At 30.6% G+C, this 21,828-nt stretch overlaps 1 protein-coding gene across 1 annotated transcript in view; it reads left to right on the top strand.

Moving 5' to 3' along the window:
• Positions 1-21,828, top strand: part of Fbxl17 (F-box and leucine rich repeat protein 17) — a 522,788-nt gene that overhangs the window by 42,365 nt on the left and 458,595 nt on the right. Inside the window, exon 4 of the mRNA XM_048811558.1 lies at positions 3,169-3,300. Coding sequence (XP_048667515.1) covers positions 3,169-3,300 — 132 coding nt within the window. The remainder of the gene's footprint in view (positions 1-3,168; positions 3,301-21,828) is intronic.

Here is a 21,828-nt window from a genome sequence, read left to right as displayed (position 1 = left end):
TAAATAAATAATTAAAATTACTCTCTCTCTCTCTTACACTCAAAAAAAAAAAAAAAGTATTCTATATTCACATTTTACAATTGTGTATCTACCTTTTTTTTTTTCCTGTAGTATTTTGTTTTCCTTGGAATTAATAAACCTTCCCCCCGCAACTTTAGTTAATTTTTATATTCTTGATGGAGCTTAAAGTTTTCTCTGCTTGTTGATACTTAATCAAATTTACTTATTTAAAGCAGATTTGTCTGAGATAGCAGGTTTTTAGTCTTGGCTTCTTATATGTAGGTGCTGTTGCATTAGTGTTCATCTTAGCATCTTAGCATCCTTAAGGTTTTTTTCATCTAGTTATTGGATTAGAACTCCTATTATCCAAATATCATGTCAACTTTTACTGTGATCTCATGTTTTGTTAAAAGCATAGACATTGCATCATGACAAAAAGTATACGGGAGATGAATCTTTTGAGAACTTATGTCAGTAAATATCTCTAATTCAGCCTTCAGGCTTAATTCATGGTCTGAATCATGAGTACAGAATTCTATATTATAAAGAATTTTCCTTCAAGATTTGGTGGCATTCCTTTTTTGCTTACTTTTAGTGTTGTTGGGAAGTTTGATGTATTTTTTTTTTTTTTTAGCCAAATTCTTTCTGTGAAGTCTGTTTTTCTCTGAAAGGCTCTAGAATCTAGAATTATAAAATCTTAGGATTTAAGTTGTTATTTCTTTATCTGTGCTAGAGATGTGGAGGAACTTTCAATCTGGATGTTCATATTCTTTCATTCTGGAAATTTTAATTTAGAATTATTTCTTTAAATTCCTCCATTTTTACTATTATGAATATACACACAGTCCCTGCATTTTCAGCAATGTATTTCTGTTCTCAGCTATATATGCACACCCTAGTTAAAAACCTTATTTTACTCCCTGCAGAGAACTCTAGTATTTTTCATTGTAGAATGATGGTGGTGATCTGATGGTTTATTACTTAATCATACTTTTAAGAATCCTGGTATTTTAAATTTCCAGTCTCACTCTCACTGCCAGAAATATGTGAACCTGTTGAAAATTCCATGATACTTGGGTTGTAGCTCAGTGGTAAAGTACTTGCCTGGCACATATGAGGCACTGGGTTCGATCCTCAACACTATATGTAAATAAATAAAATAAAGATATTGTGTCCATGTGCAACTTAAAAAAAAAAAAAGTTCCATAGTGTATTTGATTTTCTGCTTTTCCTAGTACAGGCTTTGGATTCAGCTTTCTCTGGTTTGCGTCATACACCATTATACATTTGTTCTATAAATATGTGTGCTTCTTTTAATGAATTAAATAAGAGCCGAGATAGCTTATCTAATAATGAACATGATAAATAATAATGAAGAAAAATGATTTTTCTTGGTATCTGCAATAGCAGTGTTATATGAAATTATCTTTAATTTCTGTAGTTTACAAATTCACAAGTGCAGCTAAATTACTGTCTTTTAAAAAATTTTATTTTTTATTTTTGTGGTACTAGGGATTGAACGCAGGGATACTTTACCATTGAGCTCCCCACTCGGATTCTCTCTTTATTTTGAGGCTGGCCTTGAATTTGTGATCTTACTGCCTCAGCCTCCTGAGTTACTGGAGTTATAGGCATGTGCCACTGTGCCCATCTGTTTGATGTTTTGCTTATATTAGGTGAAGGAAAAGATAAAGTCAGTGGATAGTATGAAATAGAATATGTATTGTCCACTTTTTTGGAAAACCGAATTCTATCCATGGGCCCAGTTTAGAACTCCTCAATTAACTAGGAAATAGTGGTATATAAGTCCACAATCATGGTTTCCCGTATTTGTCCCTTAAAAAAAAAATTAGTTGTAGATGGACACAATACCTTTATTTTATTTATTTATGTGGTGTTGAGAACCCAGTGCCTCACATATGCGTGACGAGAGCTCTACCACTGAGCCACAACCCCAGCTCATATTTGTCCCTTTTAAAGAGGCTTCTTGGGCTGGGGTTCTAGCTCAGTGTTTGAGCACTTACTTGGCATACAAGTTTCATCTCCATCACTGGGGAAGAAAAAAATTAAAGAGGCTTCTTTATATGCACAACCCTGATCAACATTTTCATACATTCAACAAATATTAAGTATTGAGTTAGTGTAAAACATTGGAAACTAGAGATATATTATTTAACCCAAGCCATCCTGCTTCATGGAGTTTACATATCTAAAGGAATATATAACTGGATAGAGTATAGCCTAATGTAGATAACATCATTTGTATGTCTTACCACACTTAGAAAAATAACTTGCATATCCTTCTAATATCATTACTTGAAATAGAACTTTAAAGCTTTTTTTACTTAGAAAAATGTGAGTTTAAAAAATTAGAGAAGATTCATAGGCAGAAAGGGAAAAAATCCCCAGTCACTAATAAAAAATAACCTTGGTTAATACATTGTATACATTTTGGTTTCTTTTCTTATGTATATGTGCATGAGCATGTAAATATACATTTGAAATGTTTGTAGCATGCATTAGGCCCTCCCTGGGCTCTATCCCTGGCACTGCAAAACAAAAACAAAACATTTCTTTGTAAAATTGGATTATGTTCTAAAAACTCATATGTAAAATCAATCAAAAGCTTATTCCAGTTTTTTTTTTTTTTTTTTTAAGAGAGAGAGAATTTTTATTTATTTTTTTTTAGTTTTCGGCAGATACAACATCTTTGTATGTGGTGCTGAGAGTCGAACCCCGGGCCGCACGCATGCCAGGCGACCGTGCTACTGCTTGAGCCACATCCCCAGCCCTTACTCCAGTTTTAATTGCTGTTTAATATTCAACTTTACAGAAACATCATAATTTTATACCTTTATGTTGCTCCCTACTAATAAGACTCAGGAGAAATAAAGATGTGAATTTCAACTGTTAAGGAATCTAGGTACCTTGTTTGACATGTAGTGTGAAGTAGTTGAAGTAGGGAACGAGGTTAAAAGGTAAAAACTTTTACAATTTTTTTTACACCTGTTGAAAGTTATCAATTGGTTGCATTCTTGTTTTAAAAGTAATTTATAAATAACCCTTTAATTATAGTGTGATTATATTCAAATATTATATGAAAGTCCCACTAGAAATATGTTATCCTCATTATTTTATGAGCATTTACCCAAATTTCTTTGTTTACAGCTGGGGTCAAAATGCAGAGAACTCAAAGATATTCATTTTGGCCAGTGTTACAAGATCTCAGATGAAGGCATGATCGTCATAGCTAAGGGCTGTCTGAAACTACAAAGAATATACATGCAGGAAAACAAATTAGTAAGTACCTGTTTTCAATTTTGTTTCTAACATTTGAATTCTTTAAACTTCATTTATAATTTTATATATGTATTTTCTTTTGGTAATTGAGAGGCAAATAATTAAAAGTAAAATCCTCTCAAACTGATAATTTTTATAAATTGGTCATTTAACTTATTAGATACTTAACATGATGTGTCTTTTCTAAATTCTGAGAGTGAACTAACTCAGGTAAATTGGAATATATAAAATTTATCGGCCAGATATGCCTGTGGTTGTGGTTCCTTTTGATTCCCCTAGGAATCATAATAACTCTAGAGAGTTGAGATTTTTTTTAATCCCTAGAAAAGTGTACATTTGTGAAATAGAACTTTTTACTTACTATGGTGAAAATGGGATTCAGTAAATTGATAATTGCATAAATTTTATATTTTAAGAACATACACATATAGTCAGACACATTTAATGTATTTATTTAAAGTCATTCAATTTTATTTTATTGAGACATAATTCATTTATTCCAAGATTTACCGTTTTACAATATATAATTCATTGTTTTTTTTTATTTACAAAATTGTGTAGTCATCACTAACTAATTGTAGAACATTTTCATTATCTTTAAAAGAACACTGTGCCTATTAGTACCTTCCTCTAGAGCAGGCAACTGCTAATCTACTTTGTTTTTATAAATTTGCCTAGACATTTCATATAAATAGAATCACACAATATGTGGTCTTCTGTATCTGGCTTATTTTACGTGGATATTTTCAACATTTACTCATGCAGCCTGTATCATAGCTTCTTTCTTTTTTTTATGTCCAAATAACATTCCAAACCATTTAATTTTAATTTAGTAGGTATATTGTACAAATTAACCGAAAAAAATTGTCACCTGGGAGGTACTTAGGACTTCTCAACATTGAAAAATAGTCTAATGAAAAAAAAAAGAAAAGAAAAAAATAGTCTAATGGAAAATGTTTGCAGGTTAAACTGAAATAGCAAATCTATAAAATCTTTAAAAAAATTGCATCTCAAAAATATAGAGGTCTTTTTCTTGTCCCTTTGAGTCAGTTTATAAAACTGATATTTAATAAATAGATCTCATATATAAACTTAAATTTGAAAGGTTTCTTGAAGCATTAGCACTTCAGTGGGATAATACTATTATTAAAGATTTTAGAAAACTTGAAACATTTATAAACTGAAAATAAATGCTTTTTTTCTTCTATATAGAATATTTTTTTCCCCTGGCAATATGTAGTAAAAATAGTTCACAGCTGGGTATGGTGGCGCACACCTGTAATCCCAGTGGCTTAGGAGGCTGAGGCAGGAGGATTATGAGTTCAAAGCCAGCCTTAGCAAAAGCAAGATGCTAAGCAACTTGGTGAGACCCTGTCTTTAAATAAAATACAAAATAGGGCTGGGGATGTGGCTCAGTGGCAGAGTTCAGTCCCGGGTACAAAAAAAAAAAGGTAAAAAAATTCATGCTCCTCCTTACATTTAATATAAATGTAATCATTTGAGGCTGTATGACTCGTAAGGAGAATTAAGTCTTATGGGTCAGAGACTGAATTTTGAACTTTTGATTATTTATCCACCTGTATCATGACCCTGGGAGAACTTTAAGGTCTTTAAACCTTATTTGTAACTGGTGCTGTGATATTTGTCTTTTGATGAGTTGTAGTTTTGAGAATTAAATGACATCTCCAAATTCCTTTGTATGAACTCTGAACCATGTGATATTAAACATATAGTAGTTTTTATAATACCATAACTAAAATTACTAAACTGTTCATTTCTACTTTATACTCAAGAGAAATTAAAGAATAGTAATCCCAACTTAAGTAATAGGATATTTATTGATTTTGACTAATATTTGTTTTTTTGTTGTTTAAACACAGAGTAATATCTTTATTGGTGTTGTAAGAAACCTTTTTTAAAAGTATAACTTTAATTATTTATTTCTTTTATGTGGTACTGAGGATCAAACTTGGTGTCCCACATGTGCTAGGCAAGCGCTGTACTCCTGAGTGACAACCCAAGCCCTGAAAGAAACTTTTAGCCAATGGTTCTTAACGAAAGCAGCTGTTTATGTGTATGGTTAAAGGTTCTACTTTATTTTCACATTTATTTTCCCCTGATATTATGGTGCATTAAAAAGATGATGTATGGTTAAATCCTAAAGAAATCATTTCTATATTTAGTTTTATTCATTAAACATTTTTATTGGAAATTTGAAGTAATTTTGAAAAATCCTAAGGAAAGGTAAATTCAATAAAAATTTTTCCCATTTTAGATTCTTAGGGAAGTTTAGAATAAATTAAATTCTATTAGTAACTAGTTATTGATAACTAAACCCTTATAGGAGCTTTACTCTTTATTTTTAAAATTTATGAAATAAAGAGAAATATTTGGGCTGTGGTTGTGGCTCAGCGGTACAGTTCTCGCCTAACACGCGTGACGCACTGGGTTCGATCCTCAGCACCACATAAAAATAAATAAAATAAAGGTATTGTGTCCAAATACAACTAAAAACATATTTTAAAAAAAGAAATATTTAAAGTACTTGCAAAGCTACAATTTAAAGTAGTTTGGCAGTTTTCATTTTGATACGTATTATTTATCATTTAAGAATATTTTATACTAGCAAGTAATTGAGGTACTTACAAAAAACACTGTGTCTGAAAGGATATCATTAGAACCTGACCTGTGCTTTAACAAGTATTCATAATTAGCCAAATTGTTTTGCTAATTCTCTTAGTAAATTGAATTTAAAAAAGTCTAAAAATAATCATAGAGTAGTTTTTGTAAAGTATAAAGTTTGCTGAATTGAATTAACAAGTTGTTTGGTTTTTACATATCTTGGCAGTTTTTGACTGAGTCCACATCTTTTCATATTATATCTTGGCCTTTAGATGGCAGTATTGTCTTTGTGTATTTCAGTGACACAGCTTTTGTTTCCTTCTGTAACTATGAAGATATAATGCTTATATAGTTTATGCTTATATGGTTTATGCTTCATTTTAAATTTTTGTCCTTTAGGTGTTCTTAATGGGAAAATTTCCTTTTCAAGTCATTTGAAATATTATGTCTAGAAGGCTACAGAATGAATTTGCCATTTTTTATGAAGTAGCAAGATATTTGAATATTCTTACTTGTGGCCCTGATTAAATACGATGAACTTTAGAATATGGGAATGATTCCTGTGTTCAACAGAGGGAGAAGTTTTATCACATGGAAAGTGAAGATGATTTGAAATTTTAAGATGCAAATGAATTGTGGTGAAGCACAGATTTGAGAACTTACATGTAGAATCCTCTCATTTTTTAGTGCTACAAATGCCTTGCACCCACGTGTATATTTTGTGTTTGCTCTAAACTCATGTAGAGTCTAGAAACAGATTTAAGGAATTCAACTATTGGAAAGAGTCTAGCATGTTGCATGCATGTGTCTCCTTTCTAATGATAGCTTTTATATCATTTCTGTGTAGTACTTGTGACAAAGATATTTTTAAGTCAGATTAGATACGGCATTGTCTTAGTGCATTTTCTGCTACTGTAACAGAATACCTGATACTGGGTAGTTCATAAAGAACAGATTTATTTGTCTTATAGTTCAGAGACTAGGAAATTCAAGAGCATAGTATTGTCTGGTGAGTTGTGTCTGTCATCCCGTGACAGAAGGCTGGAGAGCAAGGGAAAGAGGGAGGAAGAGAGGTAAATAGGGAATTTTGGGAAGAAAGAAAGAAAAAGAAGCATGTAAAAGCAAGTGAGAGGGGGGGGTCAAATGACTTTTATAACAAATCTACTCTGATAACAAACCCACTTTCAGGATAATGACATTAGTTCATTAATGAGGGCAAAGGACTTATTACCTCTTGTTAAAAGCCACCTCCCAATAATGTTGCATTGATGATTAAATTTTTAACACCTGAACTTTGGGGGACACATTCAAATCATAATAGTTGTATTGTTATTGATGATCTAGAAACCTTTGAATATATGTTCTTTCTGCTTCTTTGTTCTCCCTGTATCAGATTCTGCTTCTGTATTTTTTTAGACAGAAGTTCTTTGGCTGGCTTTTTATTTGGTTGTAAAATTATAAGGTCAGATAGATTATCTCTCATTTGCTATACAACTTGATGTTTTAAAGTACTGGGATTTTATGATTTATTTAAAAAATAACTTCTGTGGTCACTCTGAGGCAGGATATTTGATATAGATCTGTGTTATTATGTATTTTGTCTATTTTTTTACACCTACTCTGAAGAGTTAGGCTGTGAACTAATACAGTTTTCTCAATTATCAGGAAAATGGTAATGTATTATGAATAGATTTTAGAAAGTTTTAGGAAAATGATAAAGATATCCTGTTTAAAACTTGACTGCTGAAAGTTAATTTGGTCTTATATTTTTCAATCTTCTGATTGATATTTGACTAGTGTTATGATTTTATGATACTTAGAGATCTTAGGTGCTGCTGTAATGATGTTGTTTTTGGAGGCTTACATGGATGAGGTAGTAGAATCTAAATTTACCCCTCCAGGATTTCTTCCTCTAGCTTGGAAACATTTTAAGAGGAGATAGAGGTAAATGACATTTTTGAATCCCTGTGAACCAATTGAAACCTGAATCCTGCTATTTTTAACCAATTGACTTGATTGAGCTATCCTAATTTTTGCTTTCATTTCCTTCTTTTCAGAAAGGATGTAATACTACTTCAAACATTTTCTTTTGAGGTTCAGACTGAGATTAAGAAGTATAATATCAAATGTTTAACACCACTGATAGTATAATTCATTTTGCTGTTGCTGATTTGAGGCTATTGTGGTAATTAGGTAGACAGATGTCCATGTTGGTTATCAACTAGGTTAATATATAAGATAAACATTTAAATGGCATTTTATGAAACTTACATTTCCAGACTCTTCAACACAGAGATAATATATTCAGTGTTTTTATAAATTAGGGTTAATATATTCAGGAGATTGGTTTTCCTCACTCCCAGTTCTCCTCGTATACTCCTGTATTTTGTTTCTCAAGCCCTCCTTGTGAGTGATTTTATGTGTAATACCTGACATAAATATTTCACATTTGTAAGAAATTCTGTTTCTAATAAATATTGACTTCAGCCTTTAAAATCTACTATGGTAAATACTTGCCTTTAATGTGTTTTTTTTTTCTTTTCCCTCTTAATAATGGAACATTTACTTAAATCCAGAATAGTAGTTTCCAGTGAACAGTTATATTTAATTGTACTATTCTAAAGAACTAACTGAAAGGTAGTGAACTTCATCTTATTATCATATACCACTGTGTTAGTCTCTTTGGACTGCTCTATCGAAATATTATAGACTAGGTAATTTATAAACAACAGAAATTAAATTTTTTACAGTTTTGGAGGCTGGGATGTCCAAGATCACTGTGCTGGCAGATTTGAAGTTTGATGAGAGCCCACTTATCCATTCATAGGTGCTTTTTTTCTGTGTTGTCACATGGTGGAAGGGCCCACTTTTTTGTAAATTCATGAATCCTATTAATTAAGGCTCAACCCTTATGATCTAGTCACCTCAGAGAGGCTCCCCACTTCTAATTCTATTATCTTGAGGTTTAGAATTTCAAAATATGAATTTGGGGTAGGAGACAGAAACATTAAGACATAACAACTACATTTCAGGATTTTGCTCTCATTTGTTGATATTTTAAAATACTTCATAGTAGTTACCTTCTTTTGGGTTTCAAGTACTAGTACTATGCTACTTTATATGATTACTCTTCACAACCACTATATAATGTATTGTTTTTGTCCCATATAAAGAAATTGAGGCCCAAAGAGGTTAATAGCAAACAAGTGCCAAAGTCAAGATTCTAACTCAAATCTATTAAGATTCCCAAATCTTTTTTTTCTAACTATTTTGATTGCATGTATACTTCATAGATGGTACTAATCCACATAGGTTTGAACCAAGCAACAATTTCCAATAGATATTATTTGCCTCTAACACACTTAGGGATAGGTACTCTTAGACATCAAAGGTTGAAGTTAATATTAGCAAAAGTAGAAAATTGTTTTTGCTAGGAGGATAATATATTTCAGGGGAAGCTTCAACTCTAAGTAGACACATTAATAATCTTTCTAAGAACTTGGTTAAATTATCAAAGAGGGAAGCTGTCTTCAGGATAGTGTTTTTAATGTTGATCTTAATCCTGTACAATTATGAACATAATTCACTTTTATTGTAGAATTGCATTCTTTTTATGTTTTGCTATTCTGCAAACATAGTATTTTATATTGTGACATTTAGATGTAAATTTCATTTCAATTTTGTCTAGCAGATTTTTTTGTTGTTGTTTTTGGTACGAGGGATTGAACCCAGGGGTGCTTCATCACTGAACCATGTTCCCAGGCCCTTTTATTTTTTTAATTTTGAGACAAGGTCTCACTAAGTTGCTCAGGGCCTAACTAATTTGCTGAGGTTGGCTTTGAATGTGATCCTCCTGCTTCAGCCTTCTGAGCCACTGGGTTTACAGACATGTACCACTGAGCCAGGCTGTTCAACAGTTTAATAAAAATTTTAATGAGTTCATGATCTCTCTGTTCCTTAACACTTGTTATGTTCATTCAGCTCAGTTAACATTTGAACACCTACTGTGTACCAGGCATGGTGAGAGACCTACAGAAAAATTGTACTGAAAGAACAAATCCTGGCTAGTGATAAGTGATATGGGAACAATAATTGAAACAACAACAACAACAACAACAACAAAAACAAAGTTATATTTGAAGGATGGGAAGGAATCAGAAAATTCTATAAATAGTAGGTGAAATTTAAACAGGATCTTGAATGATGTATGGTGATATAATGATTATGTAAGCAAATCTTTTCTTAAGGGAAAGACAGTTGGAATTGTGGGAAACAACATCAACAAAGATAGGCATTAGGAAAATATGTGACATATTTAATAAATGGTAGATATTACAGTGACATTGGGTTTACATGTGGGATTAGTGTTTATATTGTGGTCTGGAAAGAAACACTGGGGCCAAGTGTTAAGTTTCTTGACTTATATGCTAAGAAATTTTGAAGTCTCTAGGTAATAATGATTATAGCATAGGATTTCAGCAAATGTGAAATGTGATCAGATTTTGTGTCTTGTATTTTTAAAAAATATTGATAAATTAAAAATATACAATACTAAAAGTAGTAAATCCATATGCCCTTCACTCAGAAATTATTAACATTTTGTTAAATTTGCTGCTACGTATTAAAGTATTAAATTAATAAAACAAACTTTTAGTTGTCTTTCTTTGTTGTCATCTCATTGTTCCTTCCAAAGGTGACTATAATGATGATCTAAAATTCTTTAAAAAATATTTTAACATACATATGAATAACCAGGAACAATATGTGGTATTGTTTTATTTGTGGTCACACATAGTTTATATCTGGTGTCATATGGGTAAGTGTTTGCTCTTGCAAAGTATGTATCAATCTATACATTGTGCTTTTAATTTTGTTTTTGAGATCTAGCTACAATGAATATATAATTTATTCTCTTTTTCCACATTTTTAATTGGTACCTTATGGTTGTGGGTAATGATGGGATTTATTGTTACATATTCATACATGCACATAATATAACAATATAATTTGGCCAATTCTGTTGTTCTATAATAGATATGTATCTTCTGTTAATCTGTTTCTTAGTGAAGGAGACTTATATTGCATCTGTTGTTTTACTATCCTAGGCAGTGTTGCAATAAAATCCTGTGTATGTTTTCTGTGTTTATGTCCAAGCATTTCTCTAGGTATATATGTACAAATGCTAAGATGTGTACATTTTCAAATTTTTACTAAATCATGCTAAATTGCTCTTTCTTAACAATTGAAATTATGTTGGAGAGGTGTTTCTTAATGATGGATTGTCCACTTAGGACAGGAAGTATCTAGTTATCTTTATTTATATCCATCCCCCCGGTAATGACATAAAATAAGTAGATATTAAATAAATGTTTTTTAGTGACATGAGTTACTATTGAATTGCACATGATTTAAAAATAGATTTCTTCAAATATTTTGGGAACACACTTTAAAAAGATGTGTTTGATGGGGCTAGGGTTGTAGCTCAGTGGTAGAGTGCTTGCCTAACATATGTGAGGCCCTGGGTTCGATCCTCAGCACCACATAAAAATAAATAAATAAAAAAAGGCATTGTGTCCAACTACACCTAAAAAATGAATATTAAAAAAAATATTTGTTTGAGTATACGAGTAAAGGTTTAAAATAGTTTAAAGGTGGAGAGTCAAGAGTTTTTTGATTTTCCAAGAAAGTAAATTTTCTTTGATTTGTTACCATATTAATGATACCATTTTTTGATTATCAATTTTATTTAGCCAAAGTTATTAGTTACAAAAGGAATATTTTGAGTGATAGTTGTCTTTATTATGTGATTCTGATCTACTAGGATACAATTTCTATTTTGGTCAGAATTATGTTGATTTGTATATTATTACTGTTAATAAAATTGGTTTTATTTTGTTAAAATAGTATTTGAAAGATTCAGTTTAATTAAAAATACCACTTATTTTATACACAGAATAAATTCGGTCTAAGAATAAACATTTTTACTCATTTTAAGTTTTTGTTTGATGTTACCCTGTAATTCTCTTTTTAATATCTTTCATTTAAGCCTAACTTTATCAGTTAATTTGACATGGATATAAATGAATGTATTCTATCATTTAAATGACATAGAATACAATAAAGAATGAATATGTGCATATATGTGTGTATGTGTGTATTTTTCTTCTGTGTGCCACTGTTGTATGGAGGGCAGGCTGTGATTGGATATTATCCAAATAACTTTTCTTTGGAATACATTAATTTTTTTATACTCTGCAGATTTACTTGCTTAATTATATTAGTTTAGTAATTATAAAATTAGTTCACAAACTCCAGGGACTCATCAACTAATGATAGAAGATATTCAAATGCAAACAGGATCTCAGGAGGAAATTATCTTAGTATTAAAACCTCTGATACATATACCCCAATGTGGATAATGCAGAATTTATTATTGTCAAAATAGGAAACTCCAAATAGTATTTCAGTATTGTTTACTTACTTATATCCTTACTTAATTACTTGTTTTGTTTTTAAAATTTAGTTAATTGAAATTATGGTGTAGAGGAGCTTTCTGAGGGCAGGAAGTATTTAGTGATCTTTGTTTATATCTATCCCCCCAGTAATGATGATGATGATGATGATGCTGATTTTGGGGGCCAGGGATTCAACCCAGGTACACTTAACCACTGAGCTACATCTCCAGCTCTTTTTATTTTTATTTTGAGGCAGGGCCTTCTGAAGTTGCTGAGGCTGACTTTGGACTGTGATCTTCCTCCCTCATCCTCCTGAGTTACTGGGATTACAGGCATGTACCACTGTGCCTGGCTATTCCTCAGGTTTTAATTCCTCCACTTGTGTATATTCTATAGTTTAAGTCCTGTTATTTGTGTAATTTTTGTTTACCTTTTTTTTAGGATATTTGTATATTTTTTAAAAATCAGAAGATTTGAACAAATCACATTATCTCTAAGAAAAAGCGTGAAAGTGCTATCTCAGACTTGGTGTTCAAATGCTAACAGTAGGGGATAGTGGATGGGGTAAAAAGTTGAGTCATTAGGCTTAGCAAATAGAAATTTTATAAGGTTAGATGTCAATGGGATGCTTGGGAGTACATTAATCCTGTCATGAGTGCATATTCCTCAACTTCCTTTCTAACATGTCAACAATGGAGGTAATATTAGTTGGATGAAGGAGAAGTTTTGGGTAATGCTTTTCTTTATCTACAGTAATGAGATGCTGGGTTTTTATGTTATCCAAGACTTAATTCCATTTATTATTTTAGTGATTAGGCTTAAGGGAAGAATTGGAGAATTAGTCCCGCCCCTTTCTTCTTATTCCTTTTCTTTAATGATTTGCCTTTCTGAATATGGTTTACAAAATAGAGTTGGATCTGGCTTCTGAGGCATAGGGTGCATCTTTTCCATCATTATTGTGAAATATCTGTGCCACTTAGGCTTTCAAAGGAGATTCTTTCTTCAGCCCAAATCTATACATTTTGTGTTCTTATCTAAATCTTTGTATTAAGTACTGTTCCTATCAGTGTTACAGATTTTGCCTACTGATATTTTGCAGGCTGTTTTCCTTTGCTATGTTTCATGAAATTCTTGTTAAAGGTCTGAGTGTGACTTGCCTTATGGTCAGTAAAAGGATTAATAGTCATGAGATTATGGGGGAAAATTCTGTCCTTTTCCTATACCTTCTCAATTTTAGTAGCTGAGAAGTTTAGAAAAGCCAGACAAAGTCTGTAGCATTTTGATCTTTTTTTTTTAAGCCCTAGTCCTATTGTATTTTATCTTGTATAGCTATATCTTAGTTGTAGAAGAGATCAATATTATACTTTTCTTTAGTAGATGCATAATTTATTTTTGGTTTCCAAAGTATGATAGAAGTAGTCAGGTTATTTCAGTAGAGTTTGGGGATAAAAATTTGTAGTGCCTGTTACCACACTTTGAATTGGGTTTGAGTGTAAAATCTAGGTGTTTATAATTTATTTTAATAAGATATATAAATAACTATATTAAGAATCTGTAATCAAAAGAAAACAGTTATAAGTATGACTTCCCTAACTGAACTGTAATTGGGTGATTATTCATCTTTTATTTTCCCTTTACTCAGCGTCTTTGAGAATATAGAAAATATGTTTATTAGTGTTGTAAATGCCTGGATATTATAAAATTATTTGCCTCATGATTTGCTAGCTTTTCATTTTCTTATAAGATAGTTAATATTTAACTATTTGAAAACAATTTTGTAGTTTTTGATATTTCATACATTTTAAGTTGTTGCAGGATATAATTTTCTATGTATGTGTGTGTGTATACATATACATATATATACCCACACATAAACTCCTTTCATTAATAGGTTAACAAAATTTTTTCATCATAATTAATTCCATTGTGTAGTATGTATTCTATCAATTACAGTTGTTTTAAGCTTATGATAATTGAAGAGCTTAATGGAAAACAATATGTAAGATAAAGATATATTGTATACACAACTGAATTCAACCTTGACCTAAATATTTCTAAATGTTAACTTTCTTTTATTTTTATATTCACAACCCAGGAATGCAGTTGCTAAAACACTATTTTCATCATTTCCAAAATCTATAGTGCTTATTTGAAAGATTTCTTTAGTTACTATTCTCCATGTCATCATTTTCTTGTACATGTATTCTATGTTTCTTTTTATCATTTTGCCTTCATTTATTATGCATTTATTGTCTTCAAGCTCAGTTATATATTGTTTTTTCTTAAATATTCATTGAAAAATTTACCATGTTTTACTTTTCCATATTTTATCAGCTTCCTGTATTTAATTAATTCTTTTTTTGTGAATTTATTTTATTTTATTTTATTTTTTATTGGTTGTTCAAAACATTACAAAGCTCTTGACATATCATATTTCATACATTTGATTCAAGTGAGTTATGAACTCCCATTTTTACCCCGTATACAGATTGCAGAATCACATCGGTTACACATCCACGTTTTTACATATTGCCATACTAGTGACTGTTGTATTCTGCTATCTTTCCTATCCTCTACTATCCCCCCTTCTTGATAATTAGTTGTAGATTTGAGGGTCTCAGTTTAGTCATGTCGCCCAATGTACTTCATAAAAATGGGGATGAGATTTTTATTTTTATTTTAACCTGTATGTAGTAACTGAGAACATATTCAAGTGTTTTGACTAAGTGGATTGATGTAGGACTACTTAGAAATGTAATTTTTCTAGGGGGATGGGGTTGTGGCTCAGAGGTGGAGCACTTGCCCAGCATGTGTGAGGCACTGTGGTTTGATTCTTAGCACTATATATAAACAAATAAATAAAAATAAAGGTTCACTGACAACTAAATATATATATTTAGTTATATATTATATATATATATATATATATATATATATATATATATATNTTATATATATATATATATATATATATATATATATATATATATGAGAGAGAGAATTTTTAATATTTATTTTTCAGTTTTCGGTGGACAGAATATCTTTATTTTCATGTGGTGATGAGGATTGAACCCAGTGCTCCGTGCATGCCCGGCGAGTGTGTTACCGCTTGAGCCACATCCCCAGCCCCTAAAAATATATATTTAAAAAAACAAAAAAATTTTCTGAAAAGACTTAATGAAGATGAACATTTAATACTGATGTTTTTCTTATTTAGTTCTGGAGAAATTCCTGAGACAAGGAAGAAAGCTAATTTATTTCAAAATCACATTTTAAGTGGGGCACATATCATTAAACTTAAATATGAGTGCTTTAATATTTACATAAAAGTATAGCTTTAGGATATAAGATTTCGTTTTACTGAATTGGTGAAGTATACTTCATTCTATAGTGAAGTCAAATGATTGTTCATTAGTGTTCAAAGCAAAAGAATGGCACTGATAGTTTAAAAAAGTATAATCCTAAGTAAATCTGTCCTTTCCAAGTTTTTAGAAAATGGTTTCTTAAAGTAAATGTTATATAATGAATCAGATATAACTTTCCTATGTTTATATATGAATACATGACCAGTGTAACTCCACATCATGTTCAATCATAATAATGGGATCATAATTAGAATGTTATATTCCATGTATGAATAATATGTCAAAATACATTAAACTGTCATGTATATCTAAAAAGAACAAATAAAAAAATTAATTGAAAAAGTAAATGTTGAGGCTCCTGGCTTTAAATTGTTTTTATTGCAAATTGTGTATTATATATTTTCATTTCTTGGCTTATATCCCATTGAGGATATTTGGTTTCTTGTCCTACCAATGTATTTTCCTCCTTTTTACACAACTCCAACAAAAATCTCTCAAGACTGGTAAGTCATACTTTAGTTACGGATTCTTATAAAGATGAGGCTGAGTTTGTTTAGAAGAACTTGCCTTTATCATGGCAATTAGAAAGAAATGAATTACATATAAGTTTGATACATATTTTCATTGCTTGGTACCTGTGAAACATACAAAGCAGATCAACATTAAATTTAGTTCAGTACATTGACATTGCTATCTTGAGAGTAAATATACCATGAAGAAATTGTACTGTTTTTTAAAAAATACTTTATGTAAAATTTGGGTTTTAAATTTTATTATTTAATTTTAAATTTTATTGCATATTTTTGCTTAATATGATCTAACAGTTTTATAGAATCAAAATTGAGGAAAGAAAGACCCCAAGAGAAGATATTTTGTTAAATAATGATTCTTCATTTTTTTGAGGGATTAAGTGATGCTTGGACAACTTGAGGAAAGAAAACTTGGACAAGTATTGGTTCTGCCAACTATATTGTTTATCCTTGTTTTAAGTTGCATTTTTTCCCCATTTTGAAGTGATATCTTTTTCTATATACACATGGCTTTCTTTTATAAAATTAGTCCAAGTATATGGAAATCATTTACTTCATGTTCAAATCTATTTAAAATAATCAGTTTTCTAATGTGTTTTGTATTATAATGTTTTTAGATTTGAGTCAAGAACAGTTTTTTTTTTTTTTTAAGGATACAATTTTGTCAATTTCTGTTCAGTATAATAATAGGAAATATTTTACATTTGGTCTTTCAGAGTGGCAAATCATTTTCAGTCTGGAGTGATAACATGTTAATAGGGGTAGCTTCCCCCTTTCTTTCCATAAGGACACACCTTTCTCCAGCTATTGTAGAATCTTCTAGAAACTTCTTCCAGTTACTAGAATCAACTTATTAATCAATCACCTTAATGCTTACTCTCCACCTCTGAGCTTCTTATATTTATACACGTCTAAGGTTAGTTTTCATTTTTTTGCACTATAATACTATATTACATTAAACTTGCATGATTATCTTACTGATTTTGCATTTCCTTCTGATCCTACCTTTTAAAAATTTGAGAAAAGTCCTTTTTCTAAAAATAAATAAATAAATAAAGTGATTTTAGAAGATTTGAAACCTGCTTCCTGCAAATTCCTGTATAGCATGCCTGTTAATGAGCTATCCATTCATTGTGTATATATATATATGTATGTGTGTGTGCAGGGTTGGTATTTATATTAAAGAACTCATAAAATCTTTTAATGATAGTTGAAAAATTTTGAGTGAAATGATACCAAAATGGTATTTGAAATGATTTTTCTAATTTCTTAACATTTAAAAATGATTATTATTGGGCTGGGGTTGTGGCTCAGTAGCCAAGTGCTTGCCTATCATGTGTGAGACACTGGGTTCAGTTCTCAGCACCACATACAAGTAAATAAGAGGTCCATTGACAAGTATAAAAAAATTTAAAACAAGTTTGTTATTAATGCCTTAAAAAAGAGCATACATGTACTTACTACATTATTTAAACAAGACCAGTAGAATTTAGTTTTAATACTAATTCGTTCTCACACCAAATTAGTGTGAGAATCTGTCTTTTAACAATTAAATTGATGGTATCTTATCTTTAGGCAGTAAATGGCAATATCCACTAAGTACTGGTCCTTCCAAAACTTCTGTGGTTTCATTTATTATTAACATGCTGTTTGACAGCTGGCCTTTACTAATCTCACACCATAGCTTGAAATTTTTTCCTTAAAGCTTTATAGTTGAATTACAATACATTGTATCCTTTGTTTTCTCCTGGAAAAAGGATTTAAACAAACTTTCTATTGCACTTGTTGAATATGTATTTCATAGTAACCACCATGAAGTTTGAAGCATTTAAGAAGATGAAGAAGAAGGATAAAAGATACACATTCAAGAAGGCTTGGTTTCACAGTTGCTGCATAATCCTTTCTGCTGTCATTGGTACCCTAACCCTGTACCTACCAGAACAAAAGAAACTGAATTGAAAATTGTGGGAGCTAGGGAACATTCTGTTGGCAGCACATCGCATGGCCCATAGGCGTGTCAGGTCTCAGTTTGATGCTCTTTATTCTTTCTGACAGATGTGAGGTAGGGTCTATGAGGGGGAAGTCATTACTAGACAGAGGGCAGTGTCAGATCAAAAGTAACCAGTGATCAAACAAGGTAAAGGGCTGTGGAAAATAGGCTCTCATTCTGGCCCTCAACACCTGCCCAATCACTGAAGGGAATAGTCCTTATGTGTCAGGGCAAGTTGATTGTCTTTGATGTACAGTGGATTAGAAGTCAGAATGGAAGCTTAACTGGAGTACAGAAGATTTTTACTTCCTAGTTCTTGGGCAATTGAGTGTTTAAATTTTTTACTTTAATTACCTAGAAGTTATAGAAGTCTTTCTCAGTTGAATAAAATATTAAAGCTTACTTATATTGACTTTGTTATCACTACATATTTAGAGATAGTGCTAATAAATAACTTTGACATGGTATAGACAGTCTTTAGAAGTCATCAAACTCTTAGTTTCTCATGCATCTCAGGGTAGTTTTAGTGAGATCATTTGTGTATGTGTAGTTATAGTGCATACTAAACTTGGAACATACTAGGTTCTAAAAGTGCATTCTAAACTTGGAACATACTAAGTTCTCTCAAAAAAAAATTTTTTTTTACAGTAACCTTACTAATACTAAATAATTTCAAATAAATTTGAATTAGTCCTTTGTACCTAATATAATATGAAATATAATTAATTATATTTTCTTTTAAGCCATTTCTAATCAGTTGAAAGAAAAGAAACATTCATAGAGGTTTTTTATGATTTTGTGGTTTTTTTTTTTTAAATTGAAGTTTTATAAGGCAGAGGTTCTTCACTGGTTCTTCTCTGTCCTTTCATCTTTACAGGTATTTGATTAAAGTTCAGAAGAAGGTTGATATTTTTATTAGATGTTATCTTGATGGTTTGTAGATAAATTGACAGTTGGGGTACATTTCTAAACATTTGTGGTTTTTTTTTTTCTTTTATATTTGCAAAGTAAAGCTTTGACTTTACCATGTTAACTTTTGATATTTTAAATATTGCTGAATTTCTTTGAGGTTCACAAATAATTGCAGTCACTTTGTCCTCAAATTGTAGGATTTATTTGAAATAACTTATTTTCCAGTCAGAAATTTAAAAGAATCTAGTGCTTTAGCCTTTTAAAAGTGATTATTAACCTAGTTTGTCTATCTATTCAACTTTGCATGAAGCCCTATTTTTAAAAAATACTTTTAGGTAACTTAAATCTTCCTTTACACATTTAAAATATAAAAACTGTCATATTGTCTTTATGTTGATATTTGACTTGTATACTGTTAGGTATATTTTGAAGTTGGAAAATTTTCGAATTATATATTGAACATACTTATAATTACTGGTATTTCTGGTTTTACTTTAAAAATGTGCTTATAAGTTGTTATTGAATATTTTGCATCTACTTTCATTTTAGAGTAGTTTGACTTAGACGCTTTTTTGAGGAATTGTTAGATGTGCTGTAATTTTTACATGTATTTGGAATAAAATGTCATAAATTAATATTCTATATCTATTTTTGAAGCTTTTGGGAATTAAAAATGATCACTATAGATTTATCAAATGTAATCTAACTATAATTAGGCTTTTTTTTTTGCTTTTGATTTTTTTTTTTTTAAATATGTTTGCTTTGAACTGTCTCTGAAGGACTGTAAGTTGAAACTGATGTCACATATGTCATTTAGGGAGGAGAATGATTTTGGATTGGATTTTGATGATTTAAGGGCTTTCCTTCAACCTTCCCTTTCATCTGAATATTTGTTAAAAAAAAAAAAAACATATATATATATATATATATATATATATATATATATATATATATGTCATGCATTTGCTTATATTTTAATATCAATGTTAAGAAGAAACATTTGTGAAAGATGAACTTTTAAAGTAAATGTTGGTTGTTTTTTCAAAATGGATCCTAATACAAGCATAGAATTTTACTAGTCATAAATTTTGACTATTGATGTACTATCAGAATTGGTCCAGATTTGATCTTATTTTATTATAAAACTTAATTTATTTAAAAATTATTTAAAAGTAAAAAAAATTATTTACTATTTACTCAAGAACCTTCTATCAAAATCATTAACTAGAATATTTAGCATTTATCTACTTGTGCATATAGGTAGATGAATGCACAGGTATCATGTGTTACCTCTTCAGAGGTAAAAAGAGGCAACCAGATAGAGTAATCACTATCCTGAATTTGTTTATCAGTTTTTCCTGTTTTGTTACATACGTATGTATGCCCAAATAATAAATTGTTCTTATTTTCAAGCAAATAAAATTTTAAGGAGGGGTCTGGGGTTGTAGCTCAGTGATAGAACCCTTGAGTGTCACATGTAAGGCACTATGTTCAATCCTCAGCACCACATAAAAATAAATAAATAAAATAAAAAGGTATTGTGACACTACAACTAAAAATAGTAAAAAAAATTTTTTTAAGGGGTTATTGATGAACTGGTAAAAATAGTGCTTTATTAATATATAACCTAAGATGAATATAATTTCCTAAATTTAAGAGAAGTATATTTTTGGATTTTAACTTGATATCATTTAAATCTAACTTTTAAGATTATTCTTTATTGTATTTTCATGTTATTTCAGATTTTTAAATTTAGTATGTAGTATCTGTATGTTGTTCCTTTGCATCTTGCATCTTCTGTTTTTAAATCATTTATGTAGAGAAAGGTCTTTTTTTTTTTTTCTTTTAATTTTGGTTTGCTACTATTGTAATTCCTGATTTGATTACAGGTTAGAAAAGTTATACTTTTAGGTGATAGGTATAGTTGGTCAGGAATATGTAACCAATTAACAATTTAATATGGAGGTAAATTTTAAGCTTACCAAATTACTGTTATGTTTTATTTACCAGTTTGTAGTGTGTAATTAGTAATTTAATCAATCAACCAGTATTTTTTTTTATAAAGATAAAATGTACTAAATTTCTATGGCAGAAATACCATTGATTTAATAATGGCTTTTCAGGGGGGAAAAAGAAAAGCCACATTAAATTGCTATTTGTGTTGATTTAAAAACTTTCAGCCAGGTGTAGTAGCACATGCCTATAATTTCAGCATCTCTACGGATGCTGGGGCAGGAGGATCTCTAGTTCAAAGTCAGCCTCTGCTACTTAGTGAGACCCTGTTTCAAAATAAAAAGGGCTGGGGATGTAGCTGAGTGGTTAAGTGTCTTTGGGTTCAATTCCCTATACCATCTAAAAATAAACACAAAACAAACAAAACCCTCCCCTATTACTTGGTTAACTGAATCAATCAGCATTGATCTAATATGCAGTTTTGGTGAAATCAAACTAAACAAAATATAACCATGTGCTGCCTAATTACATTTCAGTCAACAGCTGACTGCATATATACTGCAGTAGTCCTATAGGATTGTATTACCTACTCTAAGCAACTCAGCGAGACCCTCTCTCAAAATAAAAAAAGGGGGGCGGGGCACTGGGATGTGGCTTAGTGTTGAGCCGCATCTGGGTTCAGTCCCCCGTACCCCCCTCGC

This window comes from Marmota marmota, unplaced genomic scaffold (assembly GCF_001458135.2).
Source record: "Marmota marmota marmota unplaced genomic scaffold, marMar, whole genome shotgun sequence".
Lineage (NCBI taxonomy): Eukaryota > Metazoa > Chordata > Mammalia > Rodentia > Sciuridae > Marmota > Marmota marmota.
The sequence above is the reverse complement of the archived record's forward strand: the minus strand, read 5'-3'. Positions and strand labels throughout refer to the sequence as shown.